This window comes from Mirounga leonina, unplaced genomic scaffold (assembly GCF_011800145.1).
Source record: "Mirounga leonina isolate KUSES-001 unplaced genomic scaffold, KU_Mleo_1.0 Mir_154, whole genome shotgun sequence".
NCBI classification, from domain to species: domain Eukaryota; kingdom Metazoa; phylum Chordata; class Mammalia; order Carnivora; family Phocidae; genus Mirounga; species Mirounga leonina.
In genome coordinates this window covers 9,280,361-9,304,184 of record NW_023270389.1, presented here as the reverse complement: position 1 = coordinate 9,304,184, position 23,824 = coordinate 9,280,361, and the positions used below count along the sequence as shown (strand labels likewise).

At 51.7% G+C, this 23,824-nt stretch overlaps 1 protein-coding gene across 1 annotated transcript in view; it reads right to left on the bottom strand.

The window, feature by feature from the left end:
* Positions 1 to 2,555: 2,555 nt before the first annotated feature.
* The window catches only part of UCK2 (uridine-cytidine kinase 2), a 73,693-nt gene continuing 52,424 nt past the window's right edge, over positions 2,556 to 23,824 (bottom strand). The window contains exons 2-7 of the mRNA XM_035010067.1: positions 22,115 to 22,274; positions 20,996 to 21,092; positions 16,000 to 16,142; positions 9,969 to 10,066; positions 7,843 to 7,891; positions 2,556 to 6,340 (exon numbers count right to left, since the gene is read on the bottom strand). Coding sequence (XP_034865958.1) covers positions 6,201 to 6,340; positions 7,843 to 7,891; positions 9,969 to 10,066; positions 16,000 to 16,142; positions 20,996 to 21,092; positions 22,115 to 22,274 — 687 coding nt within the window. The 3' untranslated portion in view covers positions 2,556 to 6,200. The remainder of the gene's footprint in view (positions 6,341 to 7,842; positions 7,892 to 9,968; positions 10,067 to 15,999; positions 16,143 to 20,995; positions 21,093 to 22,114; positions 22,275 to 23,824) is intronic.

Below are 23,824 nucleotides of genomic sequence, written 5' to 3'. Positions count from 1 at the left end.
TGGGTTTAGTCCTAACTCAAGCGGACTCATTTGGCTATGTTTTTTTAGGTTCGCAGTGCATTGAAAAAATATCTTGAGTATAAATTGAGGCATAGCCCAAGATTTAGCAAGTGAATTAACTTCATTCTAAGCAAGTGATCTGTTGAAACTCATCTTCCAAAACAGAAATCTTAAAAAACAAAACAGCAACAACAACAAAATGGGGGCGCCTGGGTGGCTCAGTCAGTTAAGCATCCGACTCTTGATTTCAGCAAAGGTCATGATCTCAGGGTTGTGAGATCGAGCCCCACGTAGGGCTCCACACTCAGTGGGGACTCTGCTTGAGATTCTCCCTCCCCCTCTGCGCTTTCCCACCACGCCTGCACACTATTTAAAAAAAAGGGGGGGGGCAAAAAATTCTAAACATCTTCCACCACCAGATGATGATAGAAATGTGAACTTTCCCACCTGCCAGGTCCCCTTCTCCACCCCTCCCCCTTCCGTAGAACCTTCGAACAGGCTTATTTTCATCTGAACCGAGGGAGGGTTAGACTAAATCAGCACTAGTCAAGCGGGCGTCTCCAAGCTGTGGAGCGGAAGGTTGGATGTTGTGACAAAGGGTGGGGAGACAAAGCAAAGCAAATTTTGCTAAGGGCCTCACTGGCCTGCCCCACTGTCCCTCCACTTACACGGGAGCAGAACTGAAATCTGAGGACCGAGCTGAGTCCCACGCAAAGCACCCAGCCCCAGAGGTGGTCCGCCAAGAACGGAGGAGGTGGAGAGCAAGGCAAGGGGGAAACACAGCTAAACCGGCTTGCACAAGCACTACCTGTGGGCCACCAGGCAAGGCACTTGCTCCGTGACTGATCATGTCTTCACCGGCCTGGAGAGGACAGTCCTGCCTGACGATAATACCAGCTCTTGTGGAGGCACCTAGGCGTTATTTAAAAACATAGCAGCCTTCTGAGGGTGGATCCCCTTAAATCAAAGTTCCCTTGGATCTGCTACATTCCTTGATGGGCTTCCATGTATCCGTGAAACAAGTGCCTGGAGACAGCAGAGTGGCTCTGCACTGTTAACCTTTAAAATAAAACCGCCAGTTATTTTACCAGCAAAAGATGGATTTATTCGGGAACAGCAAAGACTTTCAAACTGGGATAAGCCAACTATGGGAACAAAGGAGAGGTGTCGGCTTTTATAGAGGAAAGGGAAGTCGGGAACGCTGTTACAAACAAGTCCATTGGAGGAAACTTGGGGGGGTGGGAAGTATCATGGCCGCTCATTGGCTGAGCTATGCGGGTCTCTCATTGGCTGAGCTGTGCGGGTCTCCCATTGGCTGGGCTGTTGCTGGCGGGAGAGGAGGTAAGCCTTTTTTCCTCCGTTCGGGGTAATCAAGTAGTATCCCTGTGCGAGGTCCTCTCTTCCTGCTGGATTTGCAGTTGACAAGGAGTGGTTCGTGGGTAGGGTGCCAGAACACCCGGCCGGACCTCCTGACTCCATTTTAGCGAGGTTTCCCTTCATTAATTTTCACTGCACGGTAATGAGGGTGATTGGAAGGCAGTGGTTTAAGGATGGAAGCCAAGAAGGCGCAGGGTTGGTGGGGGACTGGCGGCTAAGAAGAGCACAAAAGCCATTATTTTACAATCTTTGGTGGGTGACCTAGGTCTTTTAAAAACAGGGAGATGTGCGGGGTGCCTGGATGGCTCAGTCAGTAGAGCGTCTGACTCGGTTTTGGCTCAAGTCATGATCTTGGGTCCTGGGATCAAGCCCAGAGTCAGGCTCTGTGCTCAGTGGGGAGTCTGCTGGAGATTCTCTCTCCCTATGCCCCTCCTCTGGCTCACAGACGCGCTCGCTCTCTCAAATAAAATCTTAAAAAAAAAACAAAAGGGGGCGCCTGGGTGGCTCAGTTGGTTAAGCAACTGCCTTCGGCCCAGGTCATGATCCTGGAGTCCCAGGATCGAGTCCCGCATCGGGCTCCCTGCTCGGCAGGGAGTCTGCTTCTCCCTCTGACCCTCCTGCCTCTCATGCTCTCTGTCTCTCATTCTCTCTCTCACAAATAAATAAATAAAATCTTAAAAAAAAAAAAAAAAAAAGAAACAGGGAGATGTAGGAATACCTACATTGATTGGTATGTACCAATAGATATATTCAGAGTAATCACACACACGAGTTCTCTTGAAGTTGTTCACCTTGTTATAAACTTCCTCCACCCACCCCCATAGAGTTTTCTTCCTTTAGACGGTTGCTTGGGGTTTCAATGTGGGAAATGATGGGGTGGTGAATGGCCCAGGGCTAGCAGTGAGGATGTTGGAGCCAGAACATCCCAGGGATCAGAAGCCTTCCAGAAACCTTGGCCCTGGCTTTGGGGGACAGAGGAGAAATGCGCAAGTGCACGTCTCACCAGCATTCCAGGACAGCTGAGGTCTGGGGGGTCCAGCCCCACACCGCGAGGCTTAGCGACAGCAGGCTGTGTGCACTCAGCCTCCTAGTAACATCCACTGAGTCGCTGAGCCCTCACGCCTGCTGGCCTCAGTCACACTCCTCCTGCCCAAACACCACAAAGGAGACAAATTGGCTCTTTTTTTGTCCAGTCTTTATTTACAGCAAAGTACATAGTATGTGGTCATTTTTGTAACTACTAACAATAAAGGCAGGGTGGTAGAAAGGAGGAAGAGCAAGCATCTGAAACAAAGAAAAAAGCCTACGTCTTTATTTAGCTACTCACCCTGTTCCTGAGGCAGTCACCACCTCTAAGAGCAGCAAGGAAGCTGATCTGAACACCAGCCACCTGGCCTGAGGAGGGCAGCACAGGGCCCAGAGACAAAAGATCAAAGGGGACTCTGAGCTCCAGACTGACCCCAGTGCTTTTCCCAACCTGTCTCTGCCTCGTTGTACCTGACACCAAGCCTGTCCCCCCACCCCACCCTGAGACAGGGTAAAAGGCAGTTAGGGAAGCCCAGTGGGTCCTCCCCAGAAGCAGAGCCCTGCAATCCAGGACCTGCCCTAGCCTAACTAACCAACCACGGGTCCTTGGTGCTGGAATCATTGACAGGCAGGTGCGAGACTCCAGAGCAGAAGAAAATACCGCCCTGCCAGAGACTACTACTTCCCTCCGCTGGCCTTAGGTGCTAGCTCAGGTCAAGGCTGCTAGATCAAGGGCGCTGAACAAGGACAGTGAAGGGGGTGATACACAAACCGACGGCTCCAGGCCCTCCTGCTTCCCAACCGCTTTGAGGAGCACGCGAGCCTTCAACCTGACCTAGTGGTCTCATGAGAGACTGGCAGTCTGCCCTGGGCACGGAGACAAGTGTCCAGTGCCAATCCAAGGACAGGCAGGACGGCGGCATCCACATGACCACTGGGCAGCCAAGAACAGAGCAGGTTCTTGGAGGAATGATGGGCTCTGAAGGATGAACTGGAGTCCTTCCCCTACCACCCTCCCCTGGTCTGTTCTTCAGGGATCCCCTTGTCTAACCACTGCCTCTTCGAGGCCCTACCCTATCTACTCCGAAGTTCTAAACACTTGTGAGCTCCTCCTACAGAATCCAATCTCTCTGCCCCTACTGGCCTCAGGTGCCCAAGAAAAAAACCTGGGTCAGCACAAGTTCCATTAGCATGAAGGAGTGTGAGGTCTTCCCATGACACAAAGCTTGGATGCTTGTTCCTTAAACACTTGGTGTATGGGTAATACCTGGTGGGGGGGCGGGGGGAAGCAAGCACCATTGGGCAGCTCTGAAGACCCAGGACTCCCGTGCACACATGATCAACATTACCCCACCCTGCTTGTTGGTACCTACCCCCCTGGACCACAGAGAGGACCCAGAGGACTCGGGTCATGGTTTCTGGCCTAGTTATCCTACTGCTGACTCTCCAGTAGAATCAGAGATCTAATGACTCTCAAAATACCAAGTCCAGATTTGTCGTATAAAAAGCTCAAGTTCAGATAGTTGGCTAAATGCTGAGGGGGCCACGCAGGGGCGGAGCTTCTCATCCCTTCCTTGCCCCACACAGTGTGTCACAGAACCAAGGGAGTTGTCAGTGTTGCCCAGTGAGCTCGGTCCAGTGCCCCAAGCCAAGCCACCAAGAATTGGTGACGGTGTTTACCAGGAGGCAAGGCAGCCTAGAGCCGTTTCCCAGCTAGGACTGGGCTACTCAGACACTGGAGGCTTGGTCCCAACACCACAGGTAGATGAGGAAGCAGCTAAGGACGTCAAGGCTCAGAGACGAGAAGACTCCATTTTCCAAGGCAGTGGGACAGACAGCCAAGGCACTAAATGGTTTGGCACCTGGGAGCTTCAAGTAGTGTTGAATGTGCTACCCACCGAAAGGCCAAGGCTCCCTGAGACAGGGGTGGGCTGCCCCTGAGCACAGAGAGGCCCCATCAAGGCCAGAGGCCTTGAGTCCCCAGGATCCTAACCCAGGCCTGCCACCCACCCTTCATCTCAGAACCGTGCAAGGCGTGACAGAAAGACAATATTGATTCTGAAGCACTCCAGAACGTATTCATCCCGGTGAGTACCGGCCTCAGACGTAGGCACCTCAGGAGCCTTCCCTTGCCCCAACCCCAGCGAGCCCCCCCCAGGGCCTGCAGCTGTCTCTGCAATGTCTCAGGGGTGGCAAAGCTCTGCCGGGGAGGAGGTCTGACTTCTTGAAATGGCCAGAGTGAGAGTCACATTGAGTCCAGAAAGGGGGAATCAAAACTGGATGGCGGTGAGTCTGAGGGACAATTCGGTGTGACTAGAGAGACACGGTGCGTGTCAGATGTACCCGAATGGCTCCAGCAGGCTAGGAAAGCCGGGGTGGGGGGCGGGGGACAGAAGTTCCCCCAAAACGTTTCAGGCGGTGGAAAGGCTGTGGGCATGGCCTGCCAAGCACTGAGACCATCAAGAGAGAAATGGAAGGCTCTGGCTCGTCTGCAGTTAACAGTGGAGGCTTTAGGACCCAAGCATCATCCCTCCTGGGTCTCACTTGATCCCCCCACTTCCTCCACCCCTCCACCAAGAATCTTCAGGGATCTGTACTCCTCTCAAAGAGGGAGCCCTCAGGAGAGGTGGGAGTCTCTCCCCGGTAACCATGGCCATCCGCTTGGCTGGCATGCTGCTAGAGAGCATTCCTGCTGAAAGGTGTATGCTGTCCTCGCCCCGTCGCCAGGCCCTGCATCTCAGTGAGCAGAAACGACCACTCACTCCCCATGCCACCCTGCAAAGGGCTGTCAGCTGTCCTTCTGCCAGCAGAAGTCCTCAACCAAAGCCCAGACTCCAGAGGCCACCGTGCATGCTACCCTCTGGGAAAAGGCCCAAGGAGTCTGATCGCAGACTTCCCTGGGAGGCACAGGGAGCCAGCGTTTCCTCAGACCCCACACCAGGTACCGTTCTACTCTCTCCTTCCCCATCTTACCAGAAGAGAGCCTGTCAAATCCCTGTCAGGGAAGGAGAGAGGGGCAGCTTTGGCTTTTGGAGAGACTGAGACTGAGAAACAGGTGGGTCAGGAAGGAGTGGCTGAGCTACCCGGGCAGCCAGAGGTGGGGCATTGGGCAAGAAGAAAACACAGAAGACTTGTTCTCCTCAGTGGGCGTCTTCCCTGAGTTTGATTTTTGAGCTGAGGTCTTGCCTAATTTCAACTCAAAAAAAAAAAGAAAGAAAGAAAGAAAAGAGTATCTCTTGTCGACACATCATTAAGCTCCAGCTCCAAGTATGTGGCATCTGGCAGGGCAGGGGCAATCTAAGGCTCCCAACTCCATCGTCCTCGAGCCACACGGGCCCGAGAATCATGAGCCGGGAGCCTCCCTTCTCCTGCCCCCCAGCCCCCCACCACCCCGGAAACAGCGGCCGTGGCCCCTCGGTGAGACTCCAGCTCTCGAGTCCCGAACACTCAAGTAACAGCAAACAGCTTTACAGTATTTGTACATTTACACAAAAATAGATCCTTTTATATATATATATGTGTATTTATAACTGGTTACACGTTGGATTCATAATTAGGCATCACCAGTAGTAGTTGGCACAGTTTGTCATTTAAGCTCAGGGTCAAATTCGGTTTCATTTCGCCACTCCAAAGCACAAAAAACAAAACAAAAAAAGGAAAAACAAAGGCATGTCATCTCCATGGTGTGTTCTTAAATACAGCAGTGTCCTAGGAAAGCACATGTACGGATGAACAGTGCCTCCTGATCCCTCCTCCTGTCTCCTGAAGATAGGGGCCAGGCCTGAAGGAGACAGGGGTCAATGGGGCCGGCTGCTGGACTCGGACGACTGCCTCTTGCGTGAAGGGATGTAGCCGTTGAGATAGCCATTGGTCTGCCGTTTGGAGAGCCCTCCGTTCAGGATATCCTGAATGTGCTGCACAATGAGGTTGATGGCCACTGTGAGGCAAAGAGTGGCCGCGTCAGGGACAGTGCGGGGAGGAGACAAGCCTTCTACCAGGGAACCCACCCGCGCCCCGTCCCAAGTAGCCTGATCCCCACAGAAGGCTCTTCCCTCTAAAGGAAATGTAATATGGGACTCTCTGTTCCTAGCATTAGAAATAAATGATACATCTCAAGCAAGTGATTGATGTTAACACCCAGACACGGAATAAACATCAAGTGCGCCCTGAGATGCTGCGAAGAACATGCAACACATCTCTCCTATGGTATCCTCCCCAGCTTGTATAAACTGAATCCAATCATGAGGAAACAAAGATGAATCCAAATTGAGGGCCATTTTACAAAACAACGGGCCTGTACTCAAATCTGTCAAAAAAGACTATCCATCTTCACCTCCCTGAATGGCATGGCTGTTCCATGGCTATGAATGAAAATGCCCTTCTCTTTAAGAAATACACAGTGAGGGGTGCCTGGGGGGCTCAGTTGGTTGGGCATCCGACTCTTGGTTTCGGCCCAGGTCGTGATCCCGGGCTCATGAGGTCGAGCCCCTCGTCAGCCTCCACACTCAGTGGGGAGTCTTTCTGAAATTTTCTCTCTTCTTCTCCCTCTGCCCTTCCCCCTTTCTCTCTCTCTCTAAAATAAATTAACTAAATCTTAAAAAAAAAAAAAAAAAAGAAAGAAATACACAGTGAAATATTCATCGCTATGATGGGCTCTCAAATGGCTCAGCAAAAAAAAAAAATTTAACTGTTTAAATGCAGGAAAGTTAAAATTAATTTAAAAAGAGAATGAGGGGCTCCTGGGTGGCTCAGTTGTTAAGCGTCTGCCTTTGGCTCAGGTCACAGTCCCAGGGTCCTGGGATCGAGCCCCGCATCAGGCTCCCTGCTCAGCGGGAAGCCTGCTTCTCCTCCCTCTCCCACTCCCCCTGCTTGTGTTCCCTCTCACTGTGTCTCTGTCAAATTAAATCAATAAAATCTTTTTAAAAAAAATAAATAAGAGAATGAGAAGATAGGGACTTCTCACAGATCATGCCCCAGCCTGCCTCAGTCCAGAGGTACCCCTACTTCTCAGACACGCCAAAACCAATAAATAAATAAATGCAAACAACTCCCTTTTGGAAAGGCTACCTTGATGGCAGGCCATTCTAAATTAAGAAGAAAATGTGCTTTTGCTAAAAGGTGGCCTTGGATGCAAGGCCCCAAAGTGTCATCGCTGGGAGGGACAGCAGAGGAGAGTCTCCAGCCCTCTGCTTTCTGCTAGAGAAGCACCAATTCCTGTTTTGTCACCAGGCCCATACACACGTATGCACAGGGGCCTGTTCCCAAGGCCAAACGTGTAGGCAAAAATTCCTTTCTGGATCCCAATAGAAGAGCAGTGGTTCAGCCACATCCATGGAGCCTTGCTTGGTAACCACATCCTGTCCCAAAGTAGGACTGACACAGGGTAGAAGTTATGCCCCAGGGGATAACCCTCCACCCCCCGACCTGACCAGGACTCACCTAGATTATCTGCACCTCTAGGAATGATCACATCAGCATATTTCTTTGTCTGTGGAGAAAGATATTCACAATGCATTAAAGAGGAGTTCCAGAGAAACTGGCCCAAGCCCCTCTTGAGGGGCCATGAGGGAAGGGTCAGCCTCTCTACCACTGACCCCAGAGGGTGGCAGCTTGAGGCTACGAACATAGTATTTTCTATCCCCTTTATCTCAATTACAATATATCAGCTCTCTTGATTTCTCATTATTAATGGTTTAACACTGTTTAAGCTTATGACCTGTACAGAAAACGTGGTCTTTGAAACCAAACTTGTAACTGCCTCCTCCCTATCAAGAAAGATATGAATTAGAAAAACCCAAATCAAAAAGGGAAGTGGTTCACCTGGACTTCTACACACAGTCTGAAAGGTGACACCATTGATCCTAACGCAAGGGTAAACCCAAGAAAAATAATTCCCCCCCATGACCATTTTCATTGGCTCTGTTATCACACCTAAACAAAACAAAGTAAAGCCACAACTAGATACATTCCCTTTTTTGTTTTCTTATTTTACTGGGATTTTGTGGACCACTTTACAAATAACTGTGTTCTGGTGTATGACCCAAGTTTAGGATAAGACCACAAAAATGCCTTCAGCGCGTGGGCATCTTCTGTACTAGAACCGTTCAAATGGAAAACCTGTGTCAGGCCCAAACCCAACCTGAACTAGGCAGACAATTTATCAGATCCAAGCACCTGGCTTTCCCTGAGCAAAGAGTGGCTGGACAGTGGGAAGAAGCAGAAACCACCCAGAAAACGTGCAGAATTTTAAGCTCCATTACAACTAAGTGAAACAGCAGAAAATTGGCAGTTAACTCTAATTTATGTCCAATAAGTTTACCTTGCTCTATTATTAAGGTAAAAAGAGCAGGAGAAGTCCTCAGAGAGATAGATGGACAGACAGAATTTCCTGGCTTCTCCACTCCCTCTGCCCTCTGCCCAGAAACCTAATCCTGTGACCCAATCCTCTCCAGGGGAATGACTAGGGCATCAGCGTTACTCAGACTGACTCAGAAAGTCCACCTGTCCCCAATCTGAAACAAAAGTATAGTCTGGTTCGATGCAGAACCTTCTAATAGACTTGAAGGAACAGATAGTTTGAGATCATACTTTTCCAGGAGAAAGACAAGTTCATTACTACGAGAAACAGAGAAATTCCCACACTCAGCCTCGCTCTACTCTCGATGCCCTCAGATTCCAGTCTCCCAAAAGAGATTACCCAAGATCAGGCTAAGCCCCAATGTCTCCCCACTCTCACAGCTTAATTATAAATCATTAGGGAGTTAGACCATGGTAAGGCCAACCTGGTGCAGACACACGACACAGGGGCAGGCGTCTCAAACAACATCGTCTCCTACGTCTTCCTCTACCACCCCCCCCACCCCCACCACCACCCTGCATCTCTTATTCCTGGTGGCCCTCCCTCAACACTCACCTGTCTGTCCCCATGAAACCGAGTGTGTTTCCTGTGCCAAGGGCTGATTCACTAAATGCTGAAAATTCCCCATATCCCCAACCTTCCTTCTCTGAAAGCCACCTCCCCAGAGAGTTCCCAGCTGCCATAGGAGGACTGATGAGCCTGAGCCAGGGCAGAAGTATGGAAGCTTATTCCAGCATGGCAGGATACTTCCCATAGGGGAACGTATCCAGGGGCCAAAGACAAGCTCAAAGGGGCGGGGAGGCTCAATGCAGTGGCAAAAGAGATTCAGAAGGAAATACCCTATTGCTGAGCCCTCCCTGCACCAATATGCAACCATCACAGACCTTTTGAAGATCCAAATGGCCAAGTCTATGCTTAGGTATGGCACACCCTCACACCCTGAGCCCACCAAGCAAGGAGTGCAGAACTTGCTGGAGTCAGACAGCAGGACCCTGAAGGACCATTCTGATGAAGACGGTGGCCTACAGCTCCCAGAGAACACAAAGCCTCAAAGGTTGCCCTTTCTTGGGACTGGAGGGAAGACAGAGGATCATTCAGAGAGGAATGAAATTCAGGCTGGGGGCTCCATCAACTTACATACCTTTATGTGTACGATTCAGTTTTAAATTCTAAATTCAACAAAAAACAAACCAAGAACACAACTCACTGGCAAGCAGAATTCCTCAAAGGCAGGCTTGACGAACGTAATGTACTGAGATAAAATCTGCTCAAGGTCCCTCCCTCTTTCGCTGATGTCCCTTAATACTATAAGAAAAGGAAAAACAAGAATCAAGAAAATGGTGCATGAGCCAACACATGTCCACCCTTCGTGAGGCAGACCAGGCTCACATGGACTCCACAATTACTCTGGATGATTCACAAGCCGGATTCCTGAGAGACTTGACCAAGAGCAGGTCAGCAGCAGCTTCAAGAAAAACAAGTTACATTTTTATTGCTATAGTCAAATTTGGCTATGACATAAGGATCTCTGAAGCAAAAGGCTGTCCAGCCTCAGCCAACAGTCTTCTGGTTTCAAGCAGCATTTGACCCAAATAAATCTGCAGTGTGAACAACATAAAAAGCAGGACAGTCCTGCGGAGCTCGTAACAGGGAGTAGACGGGGCCCAGAGAGGTGGTGGGGCTCCCTGGCAAAGGAGCCCCTTGCTCACCTGGATGCTGTCCCCTTGCACTTACTTACCTGTGTGCAGTCCACTGACCTATTGCTGATGTGCCACCTTATCATGCCTGGCTCCCCCCACATTCCAGCCCCTACAGGGGTGGAGGGCAGGCAGAGGGTCCAGCTGTGGTCAGCCATTCCTGCTAACCTCAAGCAGGGAGGCTTGCCAAACAGAAAACCACTTAGTGAAAGACGGCCATACCATGGTTTTGGAAATGGTGGGCTGGAGGTGTAAAGCCACCCAGATTGATCCACACTCACCATCTTCTAACTTCTTGTCTGGGACAGTGTCATTTAGGGACTTTCATCCAACACCTTTATTATTTTAACGGAGTCTTTTGTCAGACAAACAAACAAACAGAAAAGGGTCCAACCATCTAAGGGATTGGAATCCTGGCTCTGCCACTCGGCACTAACATCCCTTAGCCTCAGTTTCCCCCCGAACTCGGTAGTGAGAGTTTGGAAGGAGATTCGCTCCGTCCAAACAGCGCCTCCCAACAGGTGTTGTAAATCTTAGTAACACGGCTGCTCAGTCTTCCAGCCCCACCTTGAAAGGGTACCCTGTCCATCAACGATCATTCGTGAAGGCCTTTTTTTTTTTTTTGAGACAGAGAGAATGAGAGAGACAGAGAGCACACGAGAGGGGGGAGGGTCAGAGGGAGAAGCAGGCTCCCTGCCGAGCAGGGAGCCCGATGCGGGACTCGATCCCGGGACTCCAGGATCATGACCTGAGCCGAAGGCAGTCGCTTAACCAACTGAGCCACCCAGGTGCCCTCGTGAAGGCCTCTTGGCTCCTCTCGACCACTGCTCAGGTTAGACTGAGCGAGGGATGCACCTCACCGCAAATGAACTAGGGGACACTTGTGAGTGAATTTCTGGACAGCCACGTCTCTAGATAATTCCGTGCGTCCGCACACCCGCATGCACGGGCCGCGGGTAGGATTCGGGCTGGTGTGCACTCTGTGAGGATCAGATGACTAGAAGACCACATTCCAGAGCGTGAGGTGCTGCTGCTAGACCTCCTGACTCCTCCGCCTGCCCCTCCATTTACAAGGAGCCTTCTCCGCATGAACCCTGGCCTTTAATGCGCTGTCAGGACTTGCCTCACAGCCCCTCCCGGCCCCGGGGCTGCCAGACGTGCCTCCCCCAGCCGGGAAACGGTGTTCTCGGGCATTCGGGCGCCGGGGGCCAGGGAGACGGGGCCAAGGAGGCCGCCGACGGGCCGCCACGTGGCTCACCCCCACAGGCCTCGGGAGCCCTGGCACGCCAGCTAGTGGGCTCCCCTGGGCCAGAACACACAGCCAGTGTGGCCTCCAATTTCTTCACGTCCCCAGATAAAGTACAAAGAAAAAAGGAAGCCAGGGCAAAGGGTATCAGAGCTGGGGGAAAAAACAAACACACGCCCGCACTCGGGCAGCTTTACTTAAAAGCCCTGCAAAAGCCTGATGTGCTTGTTTCACAAGACATGCTTTGCACGCTCTCCCGCTGCCCTGGGACCCAGCCTGCAGCCCCCTTATCACCTGTCAGCTCCTCCCAACAGCTCCCCCCGCCAGGCCACTGCATGAGGAAGGTGCCGGGGGAAGAGTGTGGGGAGCAGGAGAGTCACACTGAGGCTGCTCCAGGGCCCAGAGCTACCCCTCGGCCCGCCATCGGGAGCAATGCAGGCAAAAGTGACCTGGGTTGGAATCCTGACCCCACTCTTACCTCTGTGACCTTAGGTTACTCGACCTCTGTGACTCTCATTTTCCTTAACTGTAAAACAGAGACATGATACACAGAGACTTTCTCATCAAGCCGTTACTCCTCAGGATACAAGAGGATGGACATGAAACTCTTCAGCGCTGTGGCTGGCGCATAGTATGCGTTCAATAAACCTGAGTTTCTGCCACGGATTATGATGGTAACAGAATCTGGGAAGCTGCAGGAGAGGGATGGCTCCCTGACAGAGCAGACCCCTGGAAGGGCAGCATCTGTGAGCTCAGGCGAGCACAGGGGAGCAGAGCACACCGAGAGCAGGGTCCCGCAGAACAACAGGGAGTGGGGGGTGCAGTACGGGAGGGACAGCAGGGCACAGACACGTGGGAAGACATGGTGGGGAGGGCGAAACAGGGAAGACAGGGAGGAGCCATCCTACAGTTTCTACCCTGGAAAAGGAAACAGGAAACGGGTGAGAATGTTGCCCAAACACTGGGAATGTGCAAAATCAAAAGGCATCGCCCACCTCTGCTCCCCGAGAGCCTTCCACTGAGTTATCACCTCAAACAGCCCGAGACCCCTCCTCAAGCCAAGGACAACACAAGGCCAGCCCATTCACTGCACCGAAGTGCCCTGCTTCTCAGGCGAAGTTAGGAAACAGGGCCAAGCCAAGGACTGAGTCACAACAAGGTCCTGGCACAAACCGGAAACTCCAGGGACTCAAAACCGGCTCCCTGATCATCACTCTGACCCAGCACATTTGCTTGGAAAGGAAAGGCCCTTTCAGAAGAGGGGGGAAAGGGCAGGAAACTACCCGTCTGCCTACCTTCCCTGCTTGGCTCTCACGGCCGCCCTTCCAAAGCCACCAGGGCTCCTCTAGTCAGCCAAAGCCAAGAACGAAATTTAAAAGGACCCAGAATAAATATAATTCCTCAATGGTTCAGCTGATTCACTTTAAAAATTAGTTGAGGAAATGTGTTACTCTAGTAACAGAACAGACTATCTCAAGGTCCACTGCAGCCCTGAAGCTATGGGAACTGGACACAGAATTATAGCAGTATAGAGAGTAGGTGTCAGCCCTCCTTGGTCCCCTGTCTCAGTTCTTCCCCGTCCCCGAATTCAAGGGTGGGTTAAGAGTAAATAACACACATGGAGGGAAGGTGAAAGCTGGAAGAAACCAAAACCCCCAAAGTATGAGGGGTTCCCATGATGGAGGTAAGTGTTTCCAAGGCTGCATGGCTCAAAGGCAAATCCCCCGTCCCACATGATGGTCAACTCTGACCGCGAGGGTCACAAGCCCAGGAAGTGTGACAGTGGAACGGTAGAACCATGGCACTAACTCAAGTCTCCAGGACTGTTCTGAGGCCCAGCAGCTGCTCCTGACTAACCCACCCTCCCATCCCACAAAGCGCATGCCAGGCATGTTTTCTGTCCTACTTGGACAGAGAAATGAACTTGTAGAAGCTGCATGTGGAAACGTCCCACAAGTCCACCAGAAAGTGACTCGCCAGCAGGTGACAGGAGAAGACAGAGGTCTGAGAGGGAAAGCGGCCGGAGAAACCCCACAGAAAGCCACCATCACCTCCTGTCTCCCCCTCGCCCCCGTTTCGCACAATGATCCAAGTATAAGAGAGCAAGGGAGAATTTTCCATGTCATCGGTGCCATGATGATCTGTTTGAATCAGAGGCCAAGATCGTCTGATTTCCAAGGACTCTGAATTCTGTACTTCTCAAACTTGGTTCTATTTTCCCGGGCCACGGCTCGCATGCGCTCCTCCCTCAAGCATAACTGCACCCCCCGGGGCTTCAGTACCATGTGCTGACCGAACAATGGGATCAGGCCGGTGTCCCAGCTCCTGAGGATGCGATGACGACTCAGGGGCTCTGACCAGTCCTGATGGAAAACTCAGGCAGAACATCTACCATCTCAGGCAAAGCAGAGTCCTGATCTAACATACCAGCTAATGCACCGCCAGGCATTTAACCTGCATTACAGCTCACCCTCAGAACCCAGGGGTACTGATCAATATGTAATCAACCAACTCGAGTATCCCTATTTATGAGGTACAAAGAGGTAACAACATAACCTGCTCAAGGTCACACATCTACTAAATGGTGAAATCAGGATTTAAGTCCAGTTCATCTGACTCCAATTTCTCCCCAGGTGCATCATGCTGCCTCCCTGATTTAACAGACTAATGGGGACATTGAGTAGATCAACCACGGCAGGACCTGGGTCTGGGGACTAAGGTGATAAGCCAGGCCCTGGGGCAGATGCATGAGGGACTATCAGCCTCCGGCCTTGATTATCTATTAAAAAAGACCATGCAACTCTTTCCTGGCCAAAGTCATGACCCTAAAAATAGTCCTGTTTCTTTCATCTTACCCATAAAAAAACCCAAGCCTGGGAGGTCACACGAGTCCCAAGAGCCACCAAAGTCACAAAGCTAGCTGGAGGCTTTGGGACTAGAATATGGGCCTCCCACCCTCCTTTCTTCCATCGAGGAGTTCTACCCCCACACCCCACCTGGGAGTAGAGTGTAACAACAATTCACTTAATAGCATGCAGACACTACTCCTTAGGAGGACAAAACCCAGGGACTCATTTCTCTATATTCCGCTGGTTCCATTTATAGTTCTTGCAAAGAGAGGACGTTTAAGTGGGTAAACCACAAATCTGTTTCATGAACCGAGAAGAGAAAACGTCACAGAATTTGAGGTCAGAAGGCTCTGGGCTGGAACTTATAAAATTCCAATCTGCCCACGATTTGCTCTGTGACTAGGAGTCACTCCCGGGGTCTCGTTCCTTTTCCACGCAACGGGGACTTGAAGCCTTGCTCACTTTCCTCACCTTCTGTTGCTCTTTTCCTCACCCCCACCCCCACGGCCTCCACAGGGGTGGGCGGGGGGGGGGGGGGCTGTCATTTTCTGACTCTGCTGGTACCTTTCTCATCCCTGCCACCTCCTACAGCAACCCTACCTGCAGTCTTCACTTCTACTCCCTCCATCAGAGTCATCTCCCAACAGAGAGCCGAGGCCCTTTTGCTTGCCCTGCTCAAAACCCCTTGGTAGCTCACCTTCGTGGACCAGGGACCAAATGGGAAGCCACGTCCCCGTAATCTGCCTCAAGCAATTTCCAGCATTTCTTCGGACAGCCCTCTAGGAACTCCAGCCACCTGCTTCCCGGGACAAGCCCCATGTGTCTGTATCTGCACCGTGTAATTTCATGGGTTGTCTATGTCATCACCCTACCCCATCCCCCGTGAAGCCTCCTGATCCCCGTGGCGGGGAGCAAGGGTTCCACTCCATCCCTGCAGGGCTGAATTCACGGGCTCTGCTCCCCAGCGAAGGGCAGCTGTCCCTCAGGACACCAGGCACGGGGACCTGCACAGGCATACCCTCAGTAAGGCCTGCAGAGGGAATGACCGAGCGACTTTGCTCTGCAGCTGGCTGAACAGAGTCACCAAACCTCCACAGAGCTTTCTGGAAAATAAAGGGCTAGAGAAGTGGGCTGGTGGGATAAGCTGCCCAGTGCTGCAGTCACTAGGATTCCTACCCCCAGACATCCTAGTTAGTTCCTGTCTTGATTACGATGCCTGTGGGAAAACCATAAAGAACTGGGCATTTAATCAAACTTTTCTCCAGCAAAATCACAATGTAAACTTCTGATTTCATCTCGTGACCTCACAGGCCTTTCATTACCCAACACAGTGACTAACCCCTTCTCAGATGTCACCAAGTGTTTGAGAAGCAGGACATCCTGGGGCTGAACTGACTCAGCTGGACTGGGCCACCAACAGGGCCACTGGAGGCTTTTAGAACGCACCTCTGCGGGAGAGCCGGGTGTCCGCATCTGTGTCCACGAAAAGCTTCATCTGGAAAAGGTCTCGCACCTCCTGGGAGTAGAAGGCCAGGATCCCTTCAAAGAGCACCACATCCGCGGGGTAGACAGTAACCGTCTCCTCCTTCCTGCAAAGCACAGAGCAGATGATGAGCCGAACCAGGCAGGGTGAGCAAAGGGAGGAGGACAGCAGTGTCTGTCTGGGAGTCTGGGGTCCCCTCCCTGTAGACTTACAGCAGGACCGGAAGGGGGAGCTAACGCAGCCTTGCAGGGCCCTCAGACCACCACTGAAGACTGACCAAAGGGCCATCACGACCGGGGCAAAGGTCTCTGACCAGCTCTTCTGAGCTCTCACCATAAAAAGAGAAGGCAGTCATCCCTCTCCTTGGGATAAGAAAAAAACAAACATGCTGTTGAACACACAATGGAGACAGACAGAAGCAGATGTGATTTCTTCTTCTCTCTGGGGGCGTCTCCAGGAATGCTCTCAGGCCCGGCACTTATGGAAGCTAACACTGAACTTTCACAAACAGAAACTCACAGTCTTCTCCCAACAGCCCCACGCCCTCCCCTTGTCCGGAGGCAACTGAAGGAGGCAGGAAGGGATGGGAGAGGAGGAGGCAGAAAAAGGAAGTTGCGGAGAAGGAGAGAGAGGAGAGGAAGCATCTACAGGGAAGGAAAGCGTCCCGAGGTCCGTCTGGTCTGGCTCGGGCATGAGCAGCACTGTGGCTGTGGGTCCGGGCCTGGAGGCCCTCCTCCTCCTCCTCAGTGAGGCAGGGGTGCGCGCTACCTCCCCATCTGCCCCACAGGGTTGCCATCTGCTTCTGTCCTAACCATCCTCTACTGCCTCTTGCTCAAGTCACTGAAAGGAAGGTAACAGTTTCCACTGCAAGGTTTACTACTCAGGCGGACACTGAGGAATAAAACCAAATAAAACATTTAAGACAATGGGTTTATCTGTGCAAACACAGGGACCCCAGCAGCTGCCCATGCAAGAGGATGCACTGAACTTCCCTCCCATAAACACTCTGATTCCTTATTAGCTCAGACCCTCGGGTTCCTGTCTAAGTTCTAAGGCGGCAACAACTACCAAAGTGGCAGAACATGAGGCATAAAAGACAACAGAAGAGGACCGGGTGAGTACGAGGAGGAGACTCTCTAGGCCAATGATGGAACTCTGGATGCACACAGAACCATCTGGGGAGCTTCAGAACAAATATGTATGCCTGGGGGCATCTGGGTGGCTCAGTTGGTTCAGACTTGGTTTTGGCTCAGGTCATATCTCAGGGTCATGAGACTGAGCCTCTGCGCTGAGCATGGAGTCTGCTTAAGATTCTCCCTCTCCCTCTGCACCCCTCCCCACCGCACACAGGCGCGCATGCTCTCTCTCTCAAATAAATAAAATCTTAAAAAAAAAAATGTATGCCTGGGGCGCCTCGGTCAGTTAAGCATCTGCCTTTGGCCCAGGTCATGATCTCAGGGTCCTGGGATCGAGTCCCACATCAGGCTCCCTGCTGAGCGGGAGCCTGCTTCTCCCTCTCCCTCTGTTGCTCCCCCTGCTTGTGTGCTGTCTGTCAAATAAATAAAATCTTTAAAAGAAAAAAAAAATGTATAGTTGGGCCCTACCCCTCAGGGCTCTGATTTCATTTGCCTGGGGTAGAGTCAGAGCCCTGGTATTTTAGAAAACCGCCCCAGGTGTTTCTAACATGAGGCCAGGGGTGAGGAGCACCAGTCTGGAGGAATGTCAGCTACCAGAAAACAGGGTGCCCACTGTGGTTTAGGATAAAGAACCCAACTGGACAGAGCTGAGAAGGGAAATGGGCTAGAAAAAAGGATCAGTGAGTGAATAAAACAATGAGCCGCTGTAGGCAACTGCCCTACAGGAAGGAGGGTGGAAAAGTCTCTGCTGGGAAACAGAGAATGTTTCCATTTGTGTGGGGTAAGGGAAACTCCCAGGGTTCCGTCTGGGAAACACTCTACCAGAGAGCACCTTGTCCGTGCTAGGTGTACGTGCGCTCACACCACGATCAGGACGCTTAGCTGGTAAGCACGAACAAGGAACAGGTAGGTGGTTTTCCAACTCAACAAACATGCTCTTCAATCCTGAGAAAGCAAGGAGAACGCTGTCCATGCTGTTGTAGGTGCCCCAAGAAGCTGGGATCGACCCCTTCCCAAGTATGCATGTACATCTAGGGAGGAGAACCCTTCAAAACAGCCCAGAGCTAAAAACAACATCGATTGAGCAACTACCAGCCCAGAACACGAGAGGAGCCATACTTGGTGCAATATTCCGTGGAGAAGTTCAGAGTCTGGCTGGGAAGTCCACATAAGATACCGAGATGATTAGAGCATTTGAGATAACCTGAATCCAAGCTTCTCGTTTGGCTTATCAGGAGGGGCAAGGCCAGAGAAGGGTATTTAACAGTAAACAAGAGTCTTCTCTTAGTCCAACATCTGTTTGTACGTCACCGTGAAAGGCCCGTGGATGGGTTGGCAGCAGTAAACTCTAACAGCTGGGTCCCTAACGAGTGGCCCTTGAGAGTTGAGGGACTGCTGTGGCCAAAAGTGGTCAGGCAGAGTTTCACAAGAGATGGGCTGTGGGCCACTAAAGAATAAGGCTATAAAATATATGGTTTGGGAAGGAATTGGTGGGGGGGGGGGTGAATCACATCTGGATGGGGAATTCTGCTGGGGTTTCGTGGTTAATCCATGAACCTCATGCTGCACACGCTACCCCTACCCCACCTCCTCCATCTGGTCAGGTCCTGCCTCCTGCCAACCACCCGGATTTCCACCACCTGACCTCAGGCCCTCAGGAGTCTCTCGCCTGGGCTACGACGCCAAGGGCTTCATAAATAGCATTGTGGATCCTCTCTTCCTGCCACCAGAATGATCTGCTCCCACGTAACAGCCGTCTGTGACTGCCTACTGCCAACATGTTCGCGCTCTGGCCCTGGCGTCCCCAGCCTCTCCTCTCTGGGGCCTGCCTGCCTCCTAGCCACTCTTCCTGCACACTCACCCCCATTCCGCCACTCCTAACCAGCTGCAATTCCCCACCAAGCTTGTCCCTGAAATGCTTCCCTACCCGTTACCTTGAAAATCCCCTCCCCCAACGACTTCTTAGGCTTTCCAACATACAGCTTAAAGATCACCTCCTCTATACAACCTGCTCTAAATACTCCAGCCCTTCCTCCCTCCTTCACACTCCTCCATAGGCCCTTACATTAGTTGTCAGCTGCATTTTAATTCTGAGGTAGTGCCCGGCCCTGGACCTGAGAGCTGGTGGGCTCCCTTGTGTCTCTTGTGGACAAGACATCATCACCACTCCCTGCTAAGGCTAGAAACTACAATTCCCAGAATGCTTTTCCCTCTGGGGTCCCAGGGTGCTTTGCCAATGGGAAATGTAGAAGATGAAACAAAACGCATCTAATTTTTAGGAGACCTTAATAGCCACACAAGGCAACTTTGCAGCTACTCCGCAAGTCGCCCCCTCCCTTGGAGGCTAGGGCTCAGATGTGGCAGCTTCTTGGATTCGCCATGGACCCTGCCTGGACCCTTAGACTACAGCCTCCCGGATCTTAGCTCTCCCAGCACCCCCAGCCCCCAATACGCTTTTTTTTTTTTAAAGATTTTATTTATTTATTCATGAGAGACAGAGAGAGAGAGAGAGAGGAGAGGGAGAAGCAGGCTCACAAGGAGCAGGGAGCCCGATGTGGGACTCGATCCCAGGACCCTGGGATCATGACCTGAGCCGAAGGCAGCCGCTTAACCATCTGAGCCACGCAGGCGCCCCACCCAACACTCTTAAAAGCTCCAATTCCTGTACTAAACCCCTTTATTCCTGCACGGTCTGTGGTGTTTTGAGGCTGGAAGTGCATCTTGTTCTTTGAGTTTTTGGCACAGTAGCATCTGGTCCATAGTAGGACACGCTTCAGAAGATACTGGTGAGGGATGAAGGCGAGGCGCTACGCAGCCTGGCTTTCCAGCACAATGTGTTCACTCTCTTCGTCCTCCAACCAATCTCTGCCACACCCTCAAGTTCTGGGAAAGGCACAGAACATGTGAGGAATCCCGCATCAAAGGCTGGCTGAGATGTGTACTCAAGGAACACACATGGAGATTAAGATGGGCTTTTAATTATAGAGGCATTTGGTAGTAAAAGATGCATGAAATCTAATTTCCCATTTAAAAAAAAAAAATTCCACTCGAGAGAATGAAAGAAAGGGAGGGAAGAATGAAAGCAGCTGGGAGAAACTTTCGAAACAGCGCAGGGCTGAAAACAACACTTACTGAGCAATTACTAGCCTAGAATAAGCAGCAGCTACGCGTGCTTTAAATGCCATTCAGAAGTTTAGAGTCTGCCTGGGAAGTCCCCAAGGAGACAGAGCAAGCAGAGAGTCCTGGGAGGCTCGAGGGAACTTTGGGAGCCTGGCCGGCAGGCGTGAAGTCCTCTAGGAGCCTCGGGCAACCACTCAGAGGGAACGAAGATGAGCCCCTCCTCTAGACCTAATCAGGAGCACGAACACAGATCAGCAGAAAGGACACGACTGAGAATCTCTCCTGGGAGTTGAGCGGCTGCTCTCTGTGACCTCAGCGCCCTCACAGCTCTCTGCCCGGTCCAACCAGGAGAGAAGAAAGAACAGTTTTCTTTGTTCTTCTTCCTGTATCCTCTGCCCAGCCCCTTTACATCTTATTCCAGGAACAACCGCTCAGTGCTGTGAATCAGGACAAGTGTAGAGTCCCTCACCAGAGCCCCAATTCATGAACTTGTCCTTTCAGAGTTAGCAAAACGTGATGAGCAGACTGTTCCAGGAAGCACCAGGTAAACTCCCCAAGCCGTGCACACCCGCGGCGCACGCTGCTGCCTCTCACACAGATAGCCGTGGGCACGGGGGAGGGGAGGACACAGCCTGCAGCCTGGGAAACCGGACTGCTCGGGGAGCTGCAAGGAGCAACGCCCAGCCCCCAAGAGCTCACTTACCGGGAATGGGAGACAAAGTCATACACGGGAATCTGCACCGTCTTCCCTTCGGTGATTTCTTTGAGTGTTTTGAAGATGAGTTCATTGTCAAAGGCATCTGAAGGAAATCAGACTGTTAAAATGCTGCTGAATTTTAAAATGATTTCTCCTATAATCATCCACATCTATTTCCTGGACGTATACCCCACCTGGAGCCCCCACTGAAAAAACCCAGATCTCTACCCAAAGCAGAAGGTAAACTCCCTGGATCTCAAAATAGAACGTATGAATGCATTCCAAGAAACTCACTTCTTTTTTCTACCTTTCTATCCACCCTTGGCCTCAGCCACCTCTCTCCCCCCAAGTTCAGCTGCTGTCTTGGGAGCTGGAATACGTTAACCCGGAAAGCATACACGTGACTCAGGGAGCCATAACGGGCACCAAGTTTTGATTCCAACAGTTGTTAAGAACCAAAACCTAGGGCGCCTGGGTGGCTCAGTCAGTTAAGCGTCTGCCTTCAGCTCAGGTCATGAGATCCCGGAGTCCTGGGATTGAGCCCCCCATGGGGCTCCCTGCTCAGCGGGGAGCCTGCTTCTCCCTCTGCCTGCCTCTCCCCCGCCTTGTGCTCTCTCTCTCTCTCTGACAAATAAATAAAATCTTTAAAAAAAAGAACCAAAACCAGCTAAAGGGCAATGTGCTGATCTGGGACTGTCAAGGTAAACGTCACGCAGGCAGACATCCTGGACCCTCCACGGTCCTTTCCGCCAGTCAGTGAGTTTCACACTCTGCCTTGTGCACACATGTGTGGGATGGGGGGCAGGGGGCACGGGCTGCTTCAGATCAGAAGAGGCAGAAGAACCAGCTCTGTGCTGTCCTGTGTCTGGCCAATCTCAAGCAACAGGCTCACAAGGAGTCGCCCTCGTTCAGATGCAGATTCCATCCATATTTACTGAGCCACGCAACTGTGCAAAGTGTTTCAAAATTCTTTCTTGAGGCCCCACCATAACCCCGCAAGGTATTTATTTATCCCCCATTTTATCGATAGAAACAGATTCCGAGAGGTCAAACAATTTTCTCAGTGAACACACACACACACACACACACACACACACACACACACACCCTCAACTCCTGACTCACCCGGGTGATCAAAATTGAACTGGCCCTTCAGGGCTTTGGCCTTCTGCTCCGACGTAAGGACGCGGTAGAAGCTGTCCTGGCTCAGGATGACCACCTGCTTCTGGCGACAGTCCACCTCATTCTGTCCCAGGAGCTGCACAATCTTAGCACAGACGGAAGACTGTAGGAGAGAAGAGAACACCGAGGATTAAAGGGGTGTGCAGAGTCGCTCCCGGATGCACACGCCCTGCACCAGGGGCTTCTGGAAGGAAGAATCCGGAGGCTACCATCTTGCATGACGGATTAGAAGGCTGAAGGAGAAAGTCCGCTGAGCGGGGAGTGTCCCAGAGCCTCTTCCTCCCTTCCTGAACACAGCTTACTACTCGCAGGTATCTGCAGGGGCCACAGGGGTGAGGAGGACAGTAACTTCTACCTCCTCTTCCGTAAAGTCTCTCCTAAAGCTACTCATACAAAGGAACACGAATTTATTTATCCCTGCTTCTGCCCCAGTATAGACACTCACAAAACAGCAGAAAGTGGAAAAGAAGACACACTGATGATGTTGCTGATGGCTCAAAGGGCCAGGGCCTCTGGGTCACGAAGTGACAGAGCACACACGTGGAATCAAAAACCCAGGCCAGAGAACTCGGCCAGTTAGCTAGAAGGCCAAGGTCATGGCTTTCGTCCTACTTCCGTGGCTTACTTTTGCTCTAGTGCCTCGCCATGGACTTGTTCACACTCACACTCACGGTAAGCCTCGTGGCCGCTTCACGAATACGCACCACCACTTATGAGCTGGAGTCACATGGGACACAAAACACGACCAACCCCTAAACCAACACGGGGTATCCCTGCCGTGAAGGGGACAGCTGGTTCCAGATGAACTCAAACCTACACGCTTTGTGTCGTGTTGTCAGCAATACACGTATCTACCTGTGATGCTGTGAAAATCGGAAATACCGTATTTAGTCCTCCTTGCATTTCTGGCACAGAGTTCTTAAAGCCCTTGAATTTCCTAAGTGAGGGGAGCAGTGCACCGGTCTTTGCTATGCTGAGGAGGCGGCTTCTGAAAAGCACCTAAGGATAGGGGCTGGTTGCCAGGGGAACCAGCCTGGTGAGGAGCAGGTTAGAACTTTCCATCCTACCATCCTGACCTCCAGGGAGGGGAGACAGAGGGGAGGAGGGGGGAGGCTGAGTCAGGGGCCAACAACGATGATATAACCAGAAATTCGTATGTCATGAAGCGTCCACACAAACCCAAGCGGATGAGGTTTGGTGAGCCTTCTGGTTGGTGGATGCATGGAAATGTGGGGACAGTGGCCCGCTCGGAGAGCACGGTAACTCCACTCCTCTTCACACCTGGCCCTACAGGGCATCTCTTCCACCTGGCCAGTCCTGCCTTATATCCTTTTATAATCGACCATTAACCTTGTAAGTAAAATGTCTTGAGTTCTGTGAGCTGCTCTAGCAAATCAACCAAACCCAAGGAAGGGGCAGCTGGAACCTTCAATCTCTGGCCAGTCAGCCAGGAGCACAGGTGACGACAGGTGCTTTTGAGGACACCTGATGGCAGGGCAGAGGGGCTGGGGGGTGCTCTCGCGGGACTGAGCCCTACCTGTGCGGCCTGAGCCTATCTCCAGGTAGTGTCAGAATTATTGGGGTGAATTCTGCTCGTGTCTGAGAAATGCTTGTTGATGTGTGGAAGCCCCCCCCCACACACACACACACTGG